Source organism: Dreissena polymorpha, chromosome 4, assembly GCF_020536995.1.
Source record: "Dreissena polymorpha isolate Duluth1 chromosome 4, UMN_Dpol_1.0, whole genome shotgun sequence".
NCBI lineage: Eukaryota > Metazoa > Mollusca > Bivalvia > Myida > Dreissenidae > Dreissena > Dreissena polymorpha.
Genome location: NC_068358.1, coordinates 68,570,502 through 68,593,264, shown reverse-complemented (window position 1 = coordinate 68,593,264; position 22,763 = coordinate 68,570,502). Strand labels below are relative to the sequence as shown.

At 35.9% G+C, this 22,763-nt stretch overlaps 1 protein-coding gene across 2 annotated transcripts in view; it reads left to right on the top strand.

Moving 5' to 3' along the window:
• The window catches only part of LOC127878176 (ceramide transfer protein-like), a 61,069-nt gene that overhangs the window by 5,787 nt on the left and 32,519 nt on the right, over nt 1-22,763 (top strand). For both annotated transcript variants that reach the window (XM_052424649.1, XM_052424648.1), the window contains exons 2-4: nt 9,204-9,428; nt 15,822-15,954; nt 22,232-22,330. In XM_052424649.1, coding sequence (XP_052280609.1) covers nt 9,204-9,428; nt 15,822-15,954; nt 22,232-22,330 — 457 coding nt within the window. The remainder of the gene's footprint in view (nt 1-9,203; nt 9,429-15,821; nt 15,955-22,231; nt 22,331-22,763) is intronic.

The following is a 22,763-nucleotide window of genomic DNA, read 5'->3' as shown; positions in this document are numbered from 1 at the left end:
TGTATACTCTGTTTCATCTAGACGCATGGTAAATTTAGTATTGATTTTTTTAACAGACAGTCAAGCGCTTATGAGTTCATTAAATTATATGAAGAGGTCAGCATGGCTTCTTCAAAGTCAAAACAAATTACTTCCCAAAGTAAAATTTATTCTTTTTATACGGCAAAAGTTGTATCTAGTAAAAACATTGTACTGCCAATACTGAATGATTTAATTTCCTCTGTTTTCAAATCAAAAAGGACACACTTTAACGCTAATAAAACCACTATTGAAAGTTGGCAAAAAAGTTTTCCGTGGCTCACAGTGGTGGTAGCCTATAAACTTTAAGAAACCTACTACTTTGAAGGAATACACATACCCGGTAGTTAATGGTTTATTGTGTTTAAGGTGATTAAAGTAGTGTGTCTGTACCACGGCTATATTCTTGTTTTACTTTGAGCAAATTACCCTTCAAGCAAAGCAAAATTTGACCATTAACAGGGCTTAACACTAACTGTTTTTTCAACTAGCCCATTCGGGCTAGTAAATGCAGAACCTACTAGCCCTGACCAATCTGTCATGTGCCCTGACCCAAGTATTATCAAAACCTTTATATTATCATTAAACTTGTATTTTCTTGTGCATGGAGATGCGCAATTATAATTCAATCATTCTTATTAGCTTGCCTTACTAATGCTAATGAATTCAATATTCATCTACTTAAGACATCTATTTGTAATCTTCACGCCGTTTCGGGAGAAATGTCCTTGTTGTTTTTTTCCTCATACTTTCTCTTACTTTCCTCCTTTCCTTTTCTTTTCTTATCCGAGGAACCCCCATACCCGTAAAGTCAAACTTAAACAACGACATGAAACGTTAAAACATTTTTTTACATAGATTGCCGCGGTTGCCGTCTGACAACAAATGGTAAGTGAATCTTAGGTGTCGCAAAATAACGTGTGACGGTAGTCGTTACTTCTCTACTATAAGCCAAGATCGACCATTAATATTAGTTTTGCTAATTGAATTGCCTAACAAAGATTGTCAAAACACTTCTAATCAATCAAACAAATTAAAACTAATAATTTTATAGTAACTTTGTGTTAATGTCGAGTTTTATACCTTCATCGATCCTGGACGATCCTGGGCGATCCCTGCTTTTAGTTTAAAACATATTTTTATCGAGAAAACATGTCACTTCGAGGAAACCAATCAAAAAACGTATCTAGCGGAATTCCGTTTAAAAATAGGTACTGACGTGTTTTACCAGAAAAACCGCCAGGGATTTTCTGAATTGTCAGCCTCTTTATGATTGCAATTAGGGGGTTCCAAATCTATTTTGAGTTACGATCCGTTTGTTGTATCCGACTTCACTCTGGGATTTAATTGTCATCTGATTATAGTGTATTAAGATTTTTGCATCTTTGAAAAGCTTATTTAAAACGCAGTTTATTGATATAGAACACATAATCCTGCCCAAAATACACACGACCGGTCAGGCATGTTCCTGGGACATTGGCTAGCCTGGACCTAGGTACAGGCAGTGGTTGTCGTTCGGACGTGCCTTAGTGTTAAGCCCTGATTTACCCCCATGCTTTGAAAAGTGGGGGTATTTACTCCCATGGGTCAAAAATTATCTATAACGCTGTGTACTGTGTAAATATTTGACGACTGTTTGGCATCGTTATCAGGGATGGAAATTAGTGGTTGCCCATGAGGCCGGGGCAAATAGATTTTTTCCTGGGCAACTAAATTTCAAAAGTTGGTAGTCCAGCCGGGCAACCTACTTTTTTTGAGCTTGAAACAATTCAGTGCAATAAAAATTGGTGACTGTGGATCAATAATGAGTTTAAAAATATTCAATATGAAGGCGTTGGAAATGATTCAAGTCAAGCTCATAATAATACATAATGCATTGAAAGTGTGTCATGTCAGCAATGTTATTTAAGTATCTATTATTGTATATAAAGAATAATATTAGATACACATGGCACGACATGTACACATTTCTGGGCTTGTAACTCTTTAGCTGGGCAACCAAAATACTAAAGATGGTTGCCTGTGTGGGCAACCAATAGTAAAAAGTTTGTTTCCATTCCTGGTTATCAACTTAATGCTAAAAATAAAATATCACGATGTGCAAAAGATTGGTGTACTGTGACCTAACTGAAAGCTACACTTTTTGTCGACATTTCAACAGTTTCCAATGTGGAGGATAGAGCCTACAAAACAATAACAAAGTAAATAATAAGCAATTTTTTCTTGCTTTAATGGTAAAATTTGCATGAGTTTGTGCTTAAGACAGGTAAATGTTGATAAGTTTTTGCAGTTTCAGTGTTCCATAGCTTTTGCAGCTGTGATACAATTTTGCACCTTTGGACAATAGACGGCGCATTGCAACTCTCAGCAACCCTTTGGGTTATAAAGCTGAGAGTTTAATAATTGCAATTAATTCCTCATTATGGGATGGCTTTTTACTTTAGTTTCTTGAGTGTCAGCTGTTCTCTTCTCTAGTCTGTTAGTGTAAAGCGCACTGTTATTTTGATACTGTAATAAGGAGTTCACAGACTTAGGTTTTTATTTTACCATTATGGGAATGAGGCTGGGTCCCTTTTTGCTTGGGAAAAATCACAGCTTTTTGACTAAAATTGGGATATTTTTGTGTTATTGTTTTGGTCCCATTTGGGAAAAATACTTTGTTTCATTGGGAAGTGTGCTTTCCACAGGCTATTTAACAGTCCCTCGCCAGGGCGCTTGAATTTCCAAATCAGAGTCCGCGGGGCTTTTGAAATTTACTGATAAGGTGTATTTTTAGCTGGGCTGTTTTCTGAGAAAACCCAAGGTATTGTCATAGCCAGCTCGTCCACGTCGTGCTTAAACTTTAACATTGGCTCTAAATAAAAAATCAAAGTTCTTCCACCAACAACTTTGAAACTTCATATGTAGCAGCACCTTGATGAGTTCTACACGCCACACCCATTTTTGGGTCACTAGGTCAAAGGTCAAGGTCACTGACCTGTAATATAAAAAAAAATCTTCTGACAAGCTTTCATTTATTTAAAACTGCACCAGCAGCTGAGCATTGGCACCTGCTATGCGGTGCTCTTGTTTCAGGATCTGCAACTAGTCATTCTTATGATCAAAGCGATATTGACATCGCGGAATATTTTGAGACTTATTTACAATCCTCTGTCAATTACATTATCTCTTTACTCAACTTAAGGCATAAAGCCCCCCTAAAGGCAGAACTCGAGTACTACTGAAATGTAGCCTAGGTGCTCTTAAGTATACTTAAATGTATCCAGGGTAAGGAAAATATACCAACACGCACCCAGCCAATTTAGACTGTGCCCGAGTTGTATTCCCGCCCAAAATCCAAATTTTGTGAAACGCACTACAAAATACAAAACAGAATTCACTTCGAAAAAAAACCCTGTCTTAACATCCTTTTTGTAGTATGAGTTTTGATAATAAAGAGTTGATTGTACACAATTTTGACATAAATATGACCATAATTATTCAAGGAAAAAGCCGACAACGACCAATTTAGCGTAAGAATTCCCTGGTACGTTTTTGTATAATTACCGTACCCGGGGTACATTCGAGTATACTTCAGAGTCCCCGGGGTACTTTTAAGTAGTACCCGAGCCGACAATGACCAATGGAGCGTAAGTACGCTGTAATTGATAGAGTCTGGTTGATCAAATGCATTGTGGAATCGATCGTCATCAAGTCGGGATTGTGAGCATCTATGCATGATTGAAATGGTTGAAAACAATCAAACAAATGTCTATATCCATAACTGAAGATTTTTTCTTGAAGTGTCATAACGCACCAAATAAGGCAATAAACAAAAGTAAAAAAAATAGCAAAATAACGTACAGAGGGGGCTACTTTCCCCCCACCAACGACCCCAGGGTGTCTAATAAAAATCCTGTGGAAAGCACTGATTGGGAATATACTGTATACCGGCCCAGGCCTTTCCAATATGAAAAAAATACAACATTATTTTTTCCCAAATCAATTGAATTTTCTGGCTAAAAAATTCCCAATTCTGAAATTTGATTTCTTCACAAAATGGCTTGGAAAAGACCTGCAGCCCTGAATTTCAACTAAAAAACACACACTTTTTAGCTCGACTATTAATTACTATTATGTATGAAATATATATAGTGGAGCTATCCTACTCACCCCAGGGTTCCCGTAAGCGTAAGCTTGCAAATGTTGAAGTTTGCATACTACCCCAAATATTTCCTATGTCCTTTGACATATTGCTTTTATTTTTGCATACTTCTTAACCAAGATGACCCCAATCTATAAACAAGAGCAGACAACTGTATCAAGCATTTTGACAGAATTATGGCCCCTTTTATACTTAGAGTATGCATATTATTGATAAATCTATGTTAAAGTTTGCGTACCACCTCAAATATTTTCTATGTCCTTTGACATGTTGCTTTCATATTTTGCATACTTCTTTACCAACATGATCCCAATCTATAAACAAAAGCAAACAACTGTATCAAGCATTTTTACAGAATTATGGCCCCTTTTATACTTAGAATATATATATTGTTGATAAATCTATGTTAAAGTTTGCGTACCACCTCAAATATTTTCTATGTCCTTTGACATATTGCTTTCATATTTTGCATACTTCTTTACCAACATGATCCCAATCTATAAACAAGAGCAGACAACTGTATCAAGCATTTTGACAGAATTATGGCCCCTTTTATACTTAGATACATGTAATGAACATTTTGCTTAAATTGCCATAACTTCTTTATTTATGATCACATTTGATTGATACTTTGACAAAACAACACTTACCTGACATACCACAATGCACTCCACCCAAACCATCCCCCCAGAATTCCCCCCCCCCCCCCGAAAATAAAAAAAAAAAAAAAATGACCACACACCCACATGATACCCCTCCCCCCCCCCCCTCTCCATGATGGCTTACGTTATACTTTCAAGCACTCGAATAGTCGAGCGCGCTGTCCTCTGACAGCTCTTGTTGTTGTCTCAGAATGTCATTTATGAATTATAACTGAGGTCAAATGTATAGTTCTTGAATGTTTTGAGCTTTATGAGTAACTACGTTTATTATGGTCCTCTCAAGTCTTTTGTTATTTTCATAAAGATGTTACATCACAAATGTTTTATAAATATATTGCCATGCAGTGCTCCAGCTAGTACAGTCAATCTTGTATTAAGAGACCACTCAAGGGAGTAATCAAAAGTGGTCCCTGTATAAAATGGTCTTTAAATAAAAAAGGCCATTCTGGAAGAATGCTTACCCTCAATTTTAATCTATTTGAAGGACAGGGATTTCAATAGATTTTAAAAACCAGGAGTCAATGACCCCTGGACTGAAATTTTGAGGAGTCAAAGTGAAAAATGCTGGGGTCAATTTTGAAGCGCGTTAATTGTGTTTTTGTCTGTATTATTCAATTTTTTAGATAAAAATATGCTCTAAGAGTAACACAATATCTTAAAAAGTTATACTGCTTTATTAAATAACAATACCATGATACATAGCACAACATATTTTAATGAATTGGTACATTAAAATCTACTTCCTTATAACACTTTTAAGTCTTTTAACACATTTAAGATCTATGCCGGTAGCACCTTTTCATCACATATTTATCGTCATTATATTATCATCATTTTTATGATAGCTTTTCTAACAAAACACAATCTAAATGCATGGAACATCTAGTATACCTATTACTGTTTATCCGAATACTATGCATGTCCGAAATATGGACACTTAAGAATGCCTTACCTGTAGTAGTTTTACTTTAATAATCCTAATTTTTCTTTTTGTTATCTGGTTTAACAAACCTTATCAAATGTTTTTAAATCCAGTTAATGCTTTCTCCATTATTGAACCACCATTACTTGCAATTTGAATCGCCAGCTTTGAATTGAACGCGGGTTGAATGTTACGTCGGCCATTTACAGTGTCGAAGGTCGACGTAGCAATTAAATTCTACTCGGATAATTTATATATTATCGAGGAAATGTGTTTTCTCAATGTTTATGTGTAGTATTATGACTTTTTAGTATAAAAAATTAACTGTGATTCAAGTTTATAGAAGATGGGTGTTACTCGTAATTATCGGTGGATTAACAAACTGACAAAACTCGCTGGATTTATCATACTAGTTTATCTACGTAATTAATAGACCTTTGATCAATTTTTTTTTTCTTTGATTACTTTTGCCGACTTTCTTTAATTGTGCCGTCTGCAAAGTCTGCAAAAGACCCTGCAATTATCGGATGGTCAATCAGCTATCACGTAATCGCTGCTGCTAATTACCCAGTTAGTGCGCATGCACTATTTAGACGGTGACGTGTATTGGAAGAGATCAGATAAGTAAAACAACTCCCGTGGTATTCCCTTGATAAAAGACCGAGTTTCAAATACTGAAACATTAATTTCAATTAGGAGCACAGCGGGATTTATTACCATGGAACTCGAGATGTTAACTGACTGACGCACAGGTCAAATTTTCAATGCGTCAAAATGACGCACGGCAGAAAAGAGGGTTGAGTCAAAAACGAGTCATTTTTAATTTGCTTGCGTCAAAACGCAGGATTCTGCGTCTATTGAAATCCCTGGAAGGATAATCTCTTTTGTCAACAATGATTTTAACTTTCATAATAAAATGAATATAAACACAATACATAAACAATATTTTACTTATAATGTGTTATATTTTTTCACTTATTATAAATTATCATATATTATAAATGAATTGTGTGTACATATTTATTTGCAAAAACAACATAGACAAGGAAATATTTTTCGCGTTTTTTTTCACCTGACACATAATTTTCCACATCTTCAAGCACCTTGGCTTTACGCTTAAGAATGTTCTGAATTTGAGTTTTACCGACTCCAAACTCATCTGCATTTTAACGTGCACTTTTACTCTTTGACAATTCCAAAACCCGAATTTTCTCGTTCAACGTTAACATTTTTCGTTTTGACATTTTAATTTCTGCATGTACACTTAAGGAAATCTGACTCGATTATGATGCATAATGAGCTGAAAAAATTAAAACACATCAATTGAAAACAAACAAACAGACCTGATTGGAAAATTTATTAAGTAAATAACAATGTGATTGGCTAACAAATATCTACTAATTAGCATAATTACAAATTGGTAATGTACGGATTTCGACAGATGTTGCCGATTAATAGTTTATTTTCTTCACTTATCAGGAAATGTTTGTCGCGTACAGTGCATTGTTTCTGCACCTGTTATCTATACTCGAGAAAAATCGGCGTTGTCTATTAACGTTCCACATAGTAAACTTTTTAAGCTGAAGACTGTTTGTAAAACGTTCCTCTATTATTGAACTCAATAAATTGATATGCAGTCTACAACAATACTGGTCAGAACCGGTCAACGAGACAAAGCATAATCATAATGGTTGGTGTGAAAACAAAGCAGCGGTGTAACAGTACATCTTATCGGCTTAGATAAACAATTAACACGGATTTGTCCCTGAAAGATCAATACATTTTACCACTTTTACCTCCTAGTGGTCGCTTAATTCAAGATTTGGACATCAAAATACATAGAAATCAGCGGTCGCTGGTCGCGTAAGACAAAAGTCGCTGAATACAATATCATTATATAGCGAAAAAGCTCTGTGGGATTTCAAAATGGTCGCATAAGACAAAGGTCGCTTAATACAAGTGGTCGCATCCACAAGATTGACTGTACTTGGTATTGAAAAGGGCAGGGTGGGGGGTGTAAAAAGGGCACTTTTGAGCATACAGCTGTATGGGCCTGGATGTTTCCTGTTGCATTTTATAAAATAATATTTGTAATAAAGCATTGTTTCCTTTATTATGCCCCGACCTTCGAAGAAGAGGGGTGTATTGTTTTGCTTGATGTTGGTCGGTCTGTCGGTATACTAGTTCGTTTCCGATCAATAACTCGTCAATGATTTGATATGGCTTTATACTTCACATGTGCATTTGCCTTAACTCTTTCAGTGCATGAACCGAATTTTGAAGGCCTTTACAAACAGCTTGGATCCAGATGTCATGAGACGCCACAGAACGTGGTGTCTCATCAGGATCCAAAGTGTTTGCTATTCTGATAGTATTCTTTGGAAAATCGAAGAAAATGCTAATTTTCGAAATTTTGCAGGCAACATTTTAGCAGACGACAAATTTCCCAAAGTGTTAAATAGTAGATTACCACTATTGAAATTGGGGTCACTAGGTAAAAGGTCAAGGTCACTGTCACCAAAAAAAAAGAGTATTAAAACCGTTTCCGATCCATAACTGGTGAATGAATTGACTGATTGGCTTGATAGTTCACATGCACATTGGCCTTGGACAGTAGATGAACCCTATTGAAATTGGGGACAATTACTCAAAGGTCACTGTCACAATAAGTGGGAACATTGTTTTCGATCAATGACTGGTCAACAAATTGCCCAATTGGCTTGATACTTCACATGTGCATTGTCCTTGGACAGTAGATGACATGTATTGAAATTGGGGTCACTAGGTGAAAGGTCAAAGTCACTGTCACAATAAGTGCGTAAATCGTTTCCGGTCAATAACTCGTCAACCAATCGACCCATTGGCTTGATACTTCCCATGTGCATTGGCCTTGGACAGTAGATGACCAATATCAAAATCGGGGTCACTTGGTCAAAGGTGAAGGTCACTGTCACAATTAGTGTGAAAATCCTTTCCAATTAATAACTTGTAAACGAATTGACCGATTGGCTTGATACATCACATGTACAATAAGTAATAAATTTAAAAAAAATGTAACAAGAAATTAACAAATTTTAATTATATATCATTCACAATGATCTTAAAATAAATTACACTCGAATGTATGTAGAAAATAATTGCATTAATAAAAAAAAAAATAAGTTTAAAAAATTCTGGTACATAACTCACAGAATATGTTTTTGAAATATTGAAATTTAATTAGCCAATATTGAAAAGTTGTTATTAAGCTGTATTTTTTACACTGGTTCTGCGTTTATTGGTCATCTTAAGCTATTGGTCCTCAACCAAAATGGTCCGACCATTGTCATAAACCCAAGTAAGCTGTATTTATAGGACCAACAGGTCTGTTTACAAAAAAAAGTTCCTTTAGAAAAGTTTATCCTTAGCCCTTAATTGTGTGACAAAAGACCTATGATGCCTTTATATATATTTTTAGCCTCACCAGTTTGATGAGTGCCGGTTTGATGTGGCTGTTAATGATTCTGTGTGGTACCTTCGTGCTGAGACCGAGGAGGAACGCCAGATCTGGATTGATTCCATTGACAATCATCGGCAAACTGAGTCTGGCTATGGCAGCGAGAACAATCTTCGGCGACATGGCTCCCTTCTTTCACTCACCTCTGGAACCAGCATGTCCACAGCATCTGCGTCCTCCTTCAAGGTTAGTGAATGTTTCTGGATGCATTCTCTTGGCTTGGTATTGTAAGAATTTCTGCAAAGATTTGTTGATGTTTTTAAAAAATATAGAAATTAATCATCAGGGGTGTGATTTTTCCGCGGATCCGCGGATTTCCGCGGATCGGGCTGTCTCGGAGGTCATTTCTGAGATTCGCGTAAATCCGTAAAAAAAGGGGGGGGGGGAGGGGGGGTACATCCGATTCCGCGGACGTGTTTTATGTGCGGCCCGAAATATCCGCGGCTCGCGAAATCACTCCGCATAGTACACTGGTAGATTCTGCCCAAGCAATTTGAAACGAGCAATGTCATTGGCTGTTGTTTTCCAATCTACCAATTAAAATTGTTCTTTTTAAATGCGTTCGGTATTTCTTTTATGATTTGTCTGCAAATGGCACAGTTGCAAAGCGAAAATTAAGTTTATCCAAATGACAAATATCAATCGAGTTAGCGACTGTCATCATATAGTTAGATAGGATAAATAAATGTGTCTGTCATCGATGAAGACTGCGTTTTAGATACAAGCAACACATATTTTTTTTACAAATGTGCGCAGTGAAATTGTGTCTCGGAAACCAGTGTTTGCAAATTGGAGTTCACTCTACTTGCGAAGTAAAACAATTTAGAAGAGTATCGTTTGAAAATGGAAATAGACAAACATGATTTGATTTATATGTTAGTGGATCTGTGTGTAATCAGATTCATATGCATATTCTGCTTTATTATGTTTGTCACACTGTTCAGTTAACTGGAATAGCATTTTACTGTAGATGTGAGATGCAAGATTTTAAAAGGTAAACATATTAAAATATATTAATTTTACTCAGTTTAATACATCATTAACTCAACAAGAACACTCAAGTGTGTTTGCTTATATTTATTAATGTTTTCCCCGTTTGATATTTAATTAAATGCGTCCATTTACTGTGAATATATTGAACAACTGCTGTTTATGATCACAGTAAATATTGTTTACTTTGCATCCTCAGTAATTGAAATGTGAAGTTAAACAGGTTTTCATAAAGAAATAGTGTTATGAAGTTCAAGAAATTGTTTATTTTAATGTATGTTTTATTTTAATGTCTGTTTTAAGGTTTGTCATTGCATTATTCGCGTAGTCAAAATCAGTTGACAGAATTTTCCTCCCCTCTGACTTCGCCTCAATCACACCCCTGATCATACAGTTCCATTAAAGTAACAAGAATTGGATAATAAGAAGCATCCAGGGTGGATTTATAAGAAAAATGCTCACCAAGTTGAGGACATATTATGAAAAGATTTGGCAGAATATGGCTAATCAAATTGTTTGTTATATAAATTTAAATTGTACCGTTTTAGCTCACCTGAGCACAACGTGCTCATGGTGAGCTTTTGTGATCGCTTCTTGTCCGTTGTGCGTTGTGCAGTGTCAACATTTGCCTTGTTAACTCTCTAGAGGCCACATTTATTGTCTAATCTTCATGAAATTTGGTCAGAACCTTAGTTTCAATGATATCTTGGATGAGTTCGAAAATGTTTACGTTTGCTTGGCTGCCATGGGGCGGGGCATTTTTCCTTATATGGCTATGTTTGGCTATAGTAAAATCTTGTTAACACTCTAGAGGCCACATTTATTGTCTGATCTTTATAAAACTTGGTCAGAAGATTCATCCCAATAATATCTTGGACGAGTTCGAAAATGATGCCGGTTGGTTGAAAAACATGGCCGCCAGGGGGCTGGGCATTTTTCCTGATATGGCTATAGTAAAACCTTGTTAACACTCTAGAGGCCACATTTATTTTCTGATCTTCATGAAACTTGCTCAGAAGATTTGTCCCACTGATATCTTGGATGAGTTCAAAAATGGTAACCTTTGCTTGAAAAACATGGCTGCCAAGGGGCGAGGCATTTTTCCTTATATGGCTATAGTAAAATCTTGTTAACACTCTAGAGGCCACATTTATTGTCCAATCTTGATGAAATATGGTCAGAAGATTTGTCTTAATGATATCTTGGATGAGTTTGAAAATGGTTATAGTGTTTTTCCCAGAAAGCCACGCCGCCCTCCCTGATCGCCACACTGCCCTTTTCAAAGGCAAATTTCGCAACCCGCCCTTATCTATAACATCTTTATTGCCTTACGATCTAACTTGGTCCGCAAAATCAGCGTCCTTGATTGTCTGTGACGCTCCGACTGTGCTTGATTTACTCGAGAGAAGTCAACGTCTAATCGACTATATTATTTGAGCAGATTTAATCTATAACAGTGCTCGATTTATAGGTAAACTGCTCCAAAGCTGTGAAATAGTCATGCGTAAATAACCCCGTGTCAGTATCAATCGATAATGCCAGAGGCTATGTCATACCAAGCGCATTACTTCGGGGACTTTTGGTGAAAAACTCGATGTTATGCTCGTGGCAATTGTGCATTGCATGCATTATTCAGTTATATCAAAACATATATTTTTACGCATAATTACATTTAAAAACACAAACAAATTTATTCTTTATCGCTTTCGTCTTTAAGATAATTAGATCTAATTATTGAAATAATTACTGAGACGTATAGACTACTAATTTAACAAAATGTGAATCGCGTATACGATTTAACATTGCCATGCACACCTGTCGCTTATATCATTTGACATTTTAACAACATGGCGGACTATACAGAATTAAATTGCGACTCGGCAACAATGGCAAATATCGTCGTAAACGATCGAATTAACGATGGAGATTATACATTAAGAAGGAATTAATGAAATGTCTGTGATAATCAATGATGCATAAAAATGTTTTAGATAGCAACAACATTATTTATTTATTTGTAATCTACTTGGTGGATGTATGTCACGGAAACGAGTGTTTGCATATTGTTAGCGATCAATTTACTCGCAATGTTATTTTAAACATCTGGCAAGATTATTGTTAGAAAATGGGATAAGACAAACATGGTTTCATTTATATGTTAGTGAATCTGTGTATAATCAGATTCATATGCATATATTGCTTTATTATGTTTGTCGTGCTGTACAGTTTATTGAAACAGCATGGAACTTAAATGTACATTGCAAGGTAAATATATTAATATAAATCATAGTATTTTAAATACATCAATTACCATTTTATGTGCTTGTTTATATGTTATTTTTTCCACAACTGCTTCAGATGCGATTACATGTTGCCCCGTAATTCAGGTATTCAGGGAACGTTTTTGCCCTTTTTTGTCTAAACCGCGCGCTAAAATGCACTTTTTGAAAGTAATGCGCCATGTCCCTTTGCCCTCCTGGGAAAAAGCACTAGGTTACGTTTGCTTAAAAAACATGGCTGCCAAGGGGCGGGGCATTTTTCCTTATATGCAGGGATCATATTTTTTTCGGTTTTGTCGGTCCTAGACCGATTGGGGTCATGAAAGACCGATTGAAAATCCCAAACAGTCGGTCCAATTCTGTTTGCTATTAAAATTCCCATGTCATGAAATAGATTACACAGTGTACATGCTAACACACCCTAATGCCATTCTTATCTCGATTAGGTGTGATAAACTATTCGCTGCAGTCTCTAAACCGGTCAGGACCGGTTTATTGCACGTCAGACCAAGAATCAAAAACTTGTGAACAGCGGATTAAAGACGCATCCGAAAAGACGCGTCTGAATGCACGCGCTGTAACTAAACAAAACATGCCGATACATTTTCCACCAGCGTAATAATCTGGTAATATAATTATGAATGAAAGTCGCGGATCTGATAGACAGAACAGCCGAAAGTTATTTTTATGGGCGGAACTTTCACATAAAATAGTACACAAGAAAAATAATATACATTGAATAAATCTTTAGTAAAACCGTGTTAGAATCGAAATAATTCGTGTACTTTATACTTTGCTGTTGAATAACTCACGACCGGAAAATTAGATGCGTGGTTTCAAATGCTTCGCTCTCGTGATTAAATCCCTAAGCATCTAAACTATCGGCCGTGGGTTATTTGACAACAAATTATTTATTAAATATTTAGTTGTTGTTGTCAGTAGCCAACCTACGCACAGACATTTGTTTGGTTCAGTGCATGTTTGTAAGCTATTATCGAGTCGACAACAATTTAAAACATCGGTATAGACTTACACAGATTAATAATATTGACAACTATGAAAAAAGTCTGATAAAACAGCACACGAAACAACAATGAAATACCAAATGATAAAACCAGTTGAGAAAACTCGTTCCATTTAAAAAAATGCCTAAGGGAATTTTACTTGTACATGTATTATACCACCTTCATGAATGGCAAAATCAATGGTATATATTTTAACGTAATTTGTCATGATTTCGGATATACATGTTCGGATACTTTTCCCCATTTATATCCGGACCGATTGATGTTGCGGGAAAATATGATCCCTGCTTATATGGCTTTATAAGGCTATAGTAAAATCTTGTTAACACTCTAGAGACCACATTTATAGTCCAATCTTCATGAAACTTGGTCAGAAGATTCATCCCAATAATATCTTGGACGAGTTCAAAAATGATGCCGTATGGTTAAAAAACATTGCCACCACGGGAGCGGGGCAATTTTCCTTATAATTATGCTATAGTAAAACCTTGTTAACACTCTAGAGGTCACATTTATTTTCTGATCATCATGAAACTTGGTCAGAAGATTTGACCTAATGATATCTTGGATGAGGTCGAAAATGGTTTTGGTTGCTTTAAAAACATGACCACCACGGGCGAGGCATTTTTCCTTATATGGCTATAGTAAAACCTTGTTAACACTCTAGAGGCCACATTTATAGTCCAATCTTCATGAAATTAGGTCAGAAGATTGGTCTCAATGATATCTTGGATGAGTTAGAAAATAATTATGTTTGCTTGAAAAAAATGGCTTCCAAGGGGCGGGGCATTTTTCCTTATATGGCTATAGTAAAATCTTGTTAACACTCTTAGAGGCCACATTTACTGTCCGATCTTCATGAAACTTTATCAGAAGATTCATCCCGATAATATCTTGGATGAGTTAAAAAATGATGCCGGTTGGTTGAAAAACATGGCTGCCAGGGGGTGGGGCATTTTTCCTTATATGGCTATAGTAAAACCTTGTTAACACTCTATAGAGGCCACTTTATTTTCCGATCTTCGTGAAACTTGGTCAGAAGATTTGTCCCAATAATATCTTGTTATCTCAGGTGAGCGACTTTGGGCCTTTCAGGCCTCTTGTTTACTCATCATCATGGCCTACAGAAATGATTTCGGTATAGTGAGTTGGTGACCACCAAAGTGACATGCATCCAGTGTTAAATCATACCACGTCAGCTACATGTATATATAATTATATGCATACAGAATATTTGCACATGTTATTCAAAATTTGATTTGCTGACTTAGTCGTTCCCTGCAGCTTAAATTATCTGCCCCCTTCTTTAGTGAAATGAAAAAGCATTTGTATCCTTTTTTGATAATTAGGGAAAAAAACACTAAATGCCAACTTCTGCCAAGTTTGTAAAATGTCACACCACAGGACCTGAGCCATGTACTACATGTAAACACAAGATTCTGAATTGGATCAAAGCTATAAATCTAAACGCTTCAAGAAGAGACATTGCAAATCATTTAAAAGTGGTTCAAGACATTTTATGAATGTCAAATGTTGTTGAAAAATGGAAAATTAATAAATGTCCTTTGTTTATTTTTTTGTAAATGTAGTCATGGTTTTGACATTTATATGTAGACAATAAGTGAACATGACCCATTACTCTTTCTCTCTTATTTTTACAGTTGCTATATTGCCATTTGGTAAAGCTTTGCTTCAAATGAAATCAGCAATGCTCAACAAAGTGTCATGCAGGAGTACTTTAGGCATATTGTTGACAGTATTACACAAATGTAGTTATACCAGGTGACAGACAGAAAATGTACATTATACACTCATATAGAAAGTAAAATCTGGCAAAATGTGATTTTCTTGAGACAGTGCTTGTTTTGTTAAGACATGGTAAATGCATGAAGTTCATAATGATCAATACTATTTCTAGTATTAGCTTTCTTACATGTAGATACTCAAGTCTTTGGAGACAAAGGTTTAATTCGAGTCACCCTCTGGGAAAACGGGACTTAATGCATGTGCGTACAGTATAGTCCTAAGTACATGACTGTATTGTCGGGAACAACTCTTCCATTCAAACAGAATTTTCTGTTTGAAGACAGTATCATCTCAAGGAAAATCCAGTCTAGGCGGAGTCTTCTCTGATTAGTCTGTGCAAACTGCACAGGCTAATCTTGAACAACACTTCATGCACATGCATTCAGCCCCTTTTCCCAGAGCATGGCTCATTTATAATAGAAGCTGTTGTTGTGTATTGGTATGGAATGTTGTGTAAGCCTTGTGTGTTTTCTGTACAGCGGGGGCGTGGCCTGCATGAGAAGCTGATGGAGATGGAAACATTTAGAGACATCCTGTGTCGACAGATTGAGACCCTGCAGAGCTACTTTGACAGCTGTGCTTCTGCTGTCTCCCATGGCAGTCTCAATGACTGTGAGTCATGTTACTCATCCATTACATATATGAGATTTATTGAAATGTTTAAAATTACTGTTATATTGATAAATCTTTTTCCTTATTATCCCCCGCCATAGGCGAAGTTATGGCCCTTTGTATCTTGTAAAAATGCTTTTTGTGTGTATCCGAGCCATATCTTGGAAGTGCTTTGATGGATTTCATTGAAACTTGGTATGAGTATATAAATGGATAAGAGGATATTTGTGTCCAGAAGTATTTTGGCATGGGATATCAATTCAACAAATTTGCTTGTTTAAATGTGATATTCAGATTTTTATTTTGGCATTCTTAGAGTTAAAGCGAACTGTTCATGTTTTGGTAAATTTACATATTTGAATAAAAAAAATGTTTTAGATTTGCAAATTTTTGTTGAAGTTATGATATTTATAACAGTAATACTGATCATTTACTTTGTTCTAAAATATCCATTATATGCATCCTTTTACGATTTAAAAACCTGAAAATTATAAAGTGTTACAAACAGGAATTGATTGAACAATTTGGAGAGTTGTGTTGTTATTGTTATATTTTGTGTCAATACAAGGATTTCTGATACAGATTATAAAATACACCTCTCATTATATGAGCACGAATAGTCAAGTGGTATAAGTGCTAACCTTGTACTCCAAGGGTCAGTGGTTTGAGTCCAGTTGAGGATTACCTTATATTTATGTCCCCCAGTCTATACTGGGGGCATATTGTTTTTGCCCTGTCTGTTTGTAGGTTTGTTTGCGTCAAACTTTAACATTGGCCATAACTTTTGCAATATTGAAGATAGCAACTTGATATTTGGCATGCATGTGTATCTCATGGAGCTTCACATTTTGAGTGGTGAAAGGTCAAGGTCATCTTTCAAGGTCAAAAGTCAAATATATGGGGGGACATAGTGTTTCACAAACACATGATGTTTTCTTTAATGTTATTCTTTTCTTCAATGGAGATTTTTAGTTCCAATGTTTACATTTATCAATTTTAACCAATTTTAAATGACAAACTTCAATTTATGCCAAAATCTGTTAAAGGGTCCCTTAAATTTCTTTATGCAATAAGTATATACTTAATTAGATTTTTCTCTAAATATGGTGGACTAAGTCCCATAAATAGTCGATATTTTTAGCTCACCTGATTGCTCAGGTAAGCTTTTGTGACCGGTCTTTGTCCGTCGTCCGTCCGTCCGTCGGTCATCCGTCCACATTTGTTCGTAAACACTCTAGAGGCCACATTTATTGTCTGATCTTCATGAAACTTGGTCAGAAGCTTTGTCCCAATGAAATCTCGGTCGAGTTCGAAACTGGGTCGTGCCGGGTAAAAAACTAGGTCACTAGGTCAAAAAAAAGAAAAAACTTGTAAACACTGTAGAAGTCACATTTCAAGCCCAATCTTCATGTTACTTTGTCAAAATGTTTGTCTTAATGATATCTTGGTTGAGTTCAAAAGTGGTTCCGGTCCGTTGAAAAACATGGCCGCCAGTGGGCGGGGCAGTTTTCCTTATTTGGCTATAGAGAAACCTTGTAAACACTCTAGAAGTCACAATTTTTGCCAAATCGTCATAAAATTTGGTCAAAACATTGGTTTTATTGATATCTCGGACGAGTTCGAAAATGGTCCAGATCGGTGAAAAAAATTGGCCGCCAGTGGGCGGGGCATTTTTCTCTATATGTATATAGTGAAAACATGTGAACACTCTAGAAGTCACATTTTTGGCCCAATTTTCATTAAATTTGGTCAGAACATTTGTTTCCTTGATATGAGAGTTGAGTTCGAAAATGGTTCCGGTCAGTTGAATAACATGGCTGCCGGGGCAGTTTTCCTTAGTTGGCTATTGAGAAACCTTGTAAACTCTCTAGAAGTCACAATTTTTGCCCAATCGTCATGAAATTTGGTCAAAACATTGGTTTTATTGATATCTCGGACGAGTTCGAAAATGGTCCAGATTGGTGAAAACATTGCCGCCAGTGGGCGGGGCATTTTTCTCTATATGTATATAGTAAAAATATGTGAACACTAGAAGTCACATTTTTGGCCCAATTTTCATGAAATTTGGTCAAAACATTTGTTTCCTTGATATGAGAGTTGAGTTCGAAAATGGTTCCGGTCAGTTGAATAACATGGCTGCCAGGGGGGGCAGTTTTCTCATATTTACAAATGTATATAGTAAAAAAAGCTTGTAAACACTCTAGAAGTCACATGTTTTGCCCAATCATCATGAAGCTTGGTGAAAAGATTGGTTTTATATATATCACATAATTAATGCCATTATTATTGCCTTTAGATTGTCCAAATTTTCATTATATTATACAAAATCCTTGTAAACACTCTAGAGATCACAAGTTTGTTTCAGATTTTATGAATCTTGGTCATAATATTTATTTTTGTAAGCAAAGTTTGATGTTTGGTAAGGGGGTCAACTCAAAATATAGGTCACCAGGTAAAATCTTACAAAAACAAAGTCACTCCATATGCCAGAGTTTGGGTTCAATAATGATGAAACTTAACCAGGATGTTTGTCTGGACAATACGTAGGTCAAGTTTGAAGTTTGGTAAAGATTGAATGAACGGACTCCTCTCAGGTGAGCAAACTAGGGCCATCTTGGCCCTCTTGTATGAATGTAGTGCTCTCTCTTGACTGATTGAATCTGAAACAAAATACAATATTTCATTTCTAATTTCCTATGGTAAAGATGTGAATATCAGTGTAAAATGTGGAGAAAAAAGTTAAGTCAAAATGACCTTAAGCAGTGTCCGACAAATTTCTTATTTTTCAGGTAGCCCACTGGGCTACCAATAAAAATATTTGGTAGCCCATAAAATTTTCCTACAAAATGATAAGAGGCAGGTTTTCATCTTTATTTTATTTCTTCATTTACATATACATAATATGTATGCATACATACATATACATAAAACAGCAAGTAGTCTGATGAACACAGTCAATATCGTAAATTAATGTTACAGTACAGGCACCTTGTACTTAAATGTAAATGTACCAAAGAAAATCATATACTACATGTAGATATTACATGTATGTGCACATGTATGTGTACTTAAATTCGGACAGCATGTTAAGTCGCAAACGTAAATAAAGCGTTTAGATGATCAATACGATTGACTCGTATGGTGTTAATCAATGCAATTGCCCTTTTTAACAACAAATACCGAGTTTCAAGAAATCAAGAGTATTAAATCATTTATTTACTTGTGTCCGACTTTAAGTACTGTCCGAATTTACGTATTGCATCGGTACGACACTTGTGTGCAGTCAGTATACAATACAATAATTGTTTCAATAATAAAGGAACTGATACAGCTTTACGGTAACGATACAGCGTGTTTACATGATATTTTATTAAGAGAAAATGTCAATGCCAAATAATTCGCGAGATACCCCGGTACTTAAGTTGAAATTCACAACGAAACTTTTAATGGAAATTAAATGATCTCAATGCTGTACACGCTACGAAATTTTTATTTACGCTTTTTATCAGGACAAAGAAATTCATTTCTTAAATGTAGAATTTTGTAACCTAAAATAGCTGTACACAACGCGTGCAAACCGTGGCAGGTTATTTACGCATTTTGCAATACAACGGTCCTGATTGGGAGCTTATTTCATCATATCTTTAAATAGAACCATATGCCGAAATTCATTTGACATTTTAGAAAATTTCAAACGTTTGTGTTTATGACTCTTATCGTCTATATTACCCACCCATAATTTGGTTTTAAAAATATAAATTGGGCATATATGGGATTATTGATTAACAGTCGATTAATCCAATTATTAATTGACATGCAAACTAATTAGCAGGTGTTAACCGCGTTCTCAAAGTTGTCATTAATATTCACTTTCGGTTTCGTTATCGTTTTGAAGAATCCGCTATTGTTTTGATTTATTTAATGTTTGGCGTCCTTGGATATTTAATGACATCAAAAACGTTGTCGCTATTACTCATTGTTGCGGTTAACAAAGAATTCCAAACTGCGAAATGATGTTGCATCACATGCGCCAACTATCAAACCGGCTCTCATTATATTATTAGCAGACGACAAATGTTGATTCTGATTGGATGATTAAAATACACTGTTACTGTTTAAGACATTACCGCAAGTGATCGGTGACTGATTAGATAATTGATTGCACTTTGTTATCGGATTATAAGCAATACACAGTGTACAAACACATGGTCAGCGTGTTTATTCTACGTATGTTTGTCAATAAACCGGGCTACCGCTCTTATAGATTTATAGTAGCCCGGCGGGCGTCAGCTGGAAAATTTCAGTAGCCCGATGAAAAATTTCGGTAGCCCCCAGGCTCCGGGCAATGGATTTGTCGGACACTGCCTTAAGTTAATAAAAGAATGTGCTTTGAATTTTTAAAATGAAGAAGACATGATAAGAATAATATCAGATTTAAAACAAAACAAAACTGTCATTTTTTCAGTCTTTTTTAACAGAAAGACCAAATTGTTCTGATTGAACACAAAATGCTTAACATGTTGTAGCAGATTTCACAAGCCCCTGTGTTATATTAAAGACTCTAGCAAGCAAAGGGTAGTCAAAAACCTTGCTCTGCTCTTATTTTGAATTGAGTGTACTAACTGTTCCTTGGTTGGTCATTGTTAAAATAAAGTTAAACGATAATTTATATTACCAAATGAAACTAAAAGACGACAACCATTTGATTTATTTGACATTGCTTTTTATGCTCCCGGTAGGGTGGCATATAGCAGTTGAACTGTCAGTCAGTCTGTCTGTCTGTCTGTCTGTCTGTCTGTCTGTCTGTCTGTCTGTCTGTCTGTCTGTCTGTCTGTCTGTCTGTCTGTCTGTCTGTCTGTCTGTCTGTCTGTCTGTCTGTCTGTCTGTCTGTCTGTCTGTCTGTCTGTCTGTCTGTCTGTCTGTCTGTCTGTCTGTCTGTCTGTCTGTCTGTCTGTCTGTCTGTCTGTTCTGTCTGTCTGTCTGTCTGTCTGTCTGTCTGTCTGTCTGTCTGTCTGTCTGTCTGTCTGTCTGTCTGTCTGTCTGTCTGTCTGTCTGTCTGTCTGTCTGTCTGTCTGTCCGAAAACTTTAACATTGGCCATAACTGTTGCAATATTGAAGATAGCAACTTGATATTTGGCATGCATGTGTATCTCATGAAGCTGCACATTTTGAGTGGTGTAAGGTCAAGGTCATCCTTCAAGGTCAAAAGTAAAAAAATACAATCCAAGGGAAGTAATTAGCTTTAAAAGGGAGATAATTTCTAAACTTGCCAAATGATATATTGCAATTTTATTTCAAAGCGGCGCAATAGGGGGCATTGTGTTTTTGACAAACACATCTCTTGTTTCAATCATATTTTGTTGTAAGCACATTAAGCTTCATACAAATATGACCTATACATTCTCACCTCTGTAGGTTCTATAAAACCCAGAAGAGCAAGCCCCTGTCATCTTGGCCTTCATGTTTGTCAAATTCTGTTCTAACATTATAAATATTTTATCCACTTGTTGAAATATTAATTTATCATGAATTTAAATAAAATTTTTACTGAAACCAGCAGAACCATCTGTGACTGTCATGTTCGATTTGTTTGTTGAAATTCAATAATAAAAAATGTTAATTACATTGGATTGAAGTAGTTTTTAGCTTGGCTGTTTTCGGAGAAAACCCGAGGTATTGTCATAGCCAGCTGGTCTTGTCGTGTCCGCCGTCCGCGTTGTGCTAAAACCAGAAACATTTTGTTAAGGTTTTGAACATTGGCTCTTTAATTAAAGTGCTTCCACCTACAACTTTGAAACTTCATATGTAGTTCCATCTTGATGAGTTCTACACACCACACCCATATTTAAGTCACTAGGTCAAAGGTCACTGTGACCTCTAAAAAAAAACTAAAAAAAAACATTCTGACAAGCTTCATTACTTCAAAATGCACCCGCAGCTGAGCGTGACACCCGTTATGCGGTGCTCTTGTTTAATAATGCATTTATTACCATTAAGCATATTTGTAGTAACCAAATTAATATATCTGTTGACTTTGCCTATAATACTATAGTAACATTTCAGACAGTACTTCACTGTCCTGTATACTCTTTATAGTATTCACTGTCCTGTATACTCTTTATAGTATTCACTGTCCTGTATACTCTTTATAGTATTCACTGTCTTGTATACTCTTAATAGTATTCACTGTCCTGTATACTCTTTATAGTATTCACTGTCTTGTATTTCTTTGTAATAAGTTGTCATGTAATGCACTGTTCAATGTTCTGTATTTCAGTGACCGAGGATGATATTGGTGACCCAGACGACCTGGAGGGTGTTGACAATCAGGGTCACATGGGCATGCACTTTCCAAAACACTCCGCTAAGGACCTCGGTAGGCAACCAAACTACTCATCATTGATAGTTTGCTTTGCGACACAATATGGCTGTGTGTGCATCACATCCTTCGTTACTTCAACATCGTTTTAGCTGTGAGCTTGAAAATGTTGTGGAGGATAGGTGTGCTCGAGGAAAAACATGTCAGTCTTCATTCTGAACCTAGTTATTGACGTTTCAGTAAAGAAACTTTTTCATGTATTATGTTTGTCATCGGTTGTCAACAATTTACTTAAAACAGCATCTCTTTTTTAACCATTCGGCAGATTTTAATGAAATTTCAGATAAAAGATTCTTGGGTGACCATCTAAAGGAAGTTGTTCAAATGATTCTGGTCCAATGCATATGTAAATAACGCAAATGCTTACAATCTTTTTTTTAATTGTCTGAAACACCATTGCTGAGAGGTTAGGTACAACCCATCAGAAAGT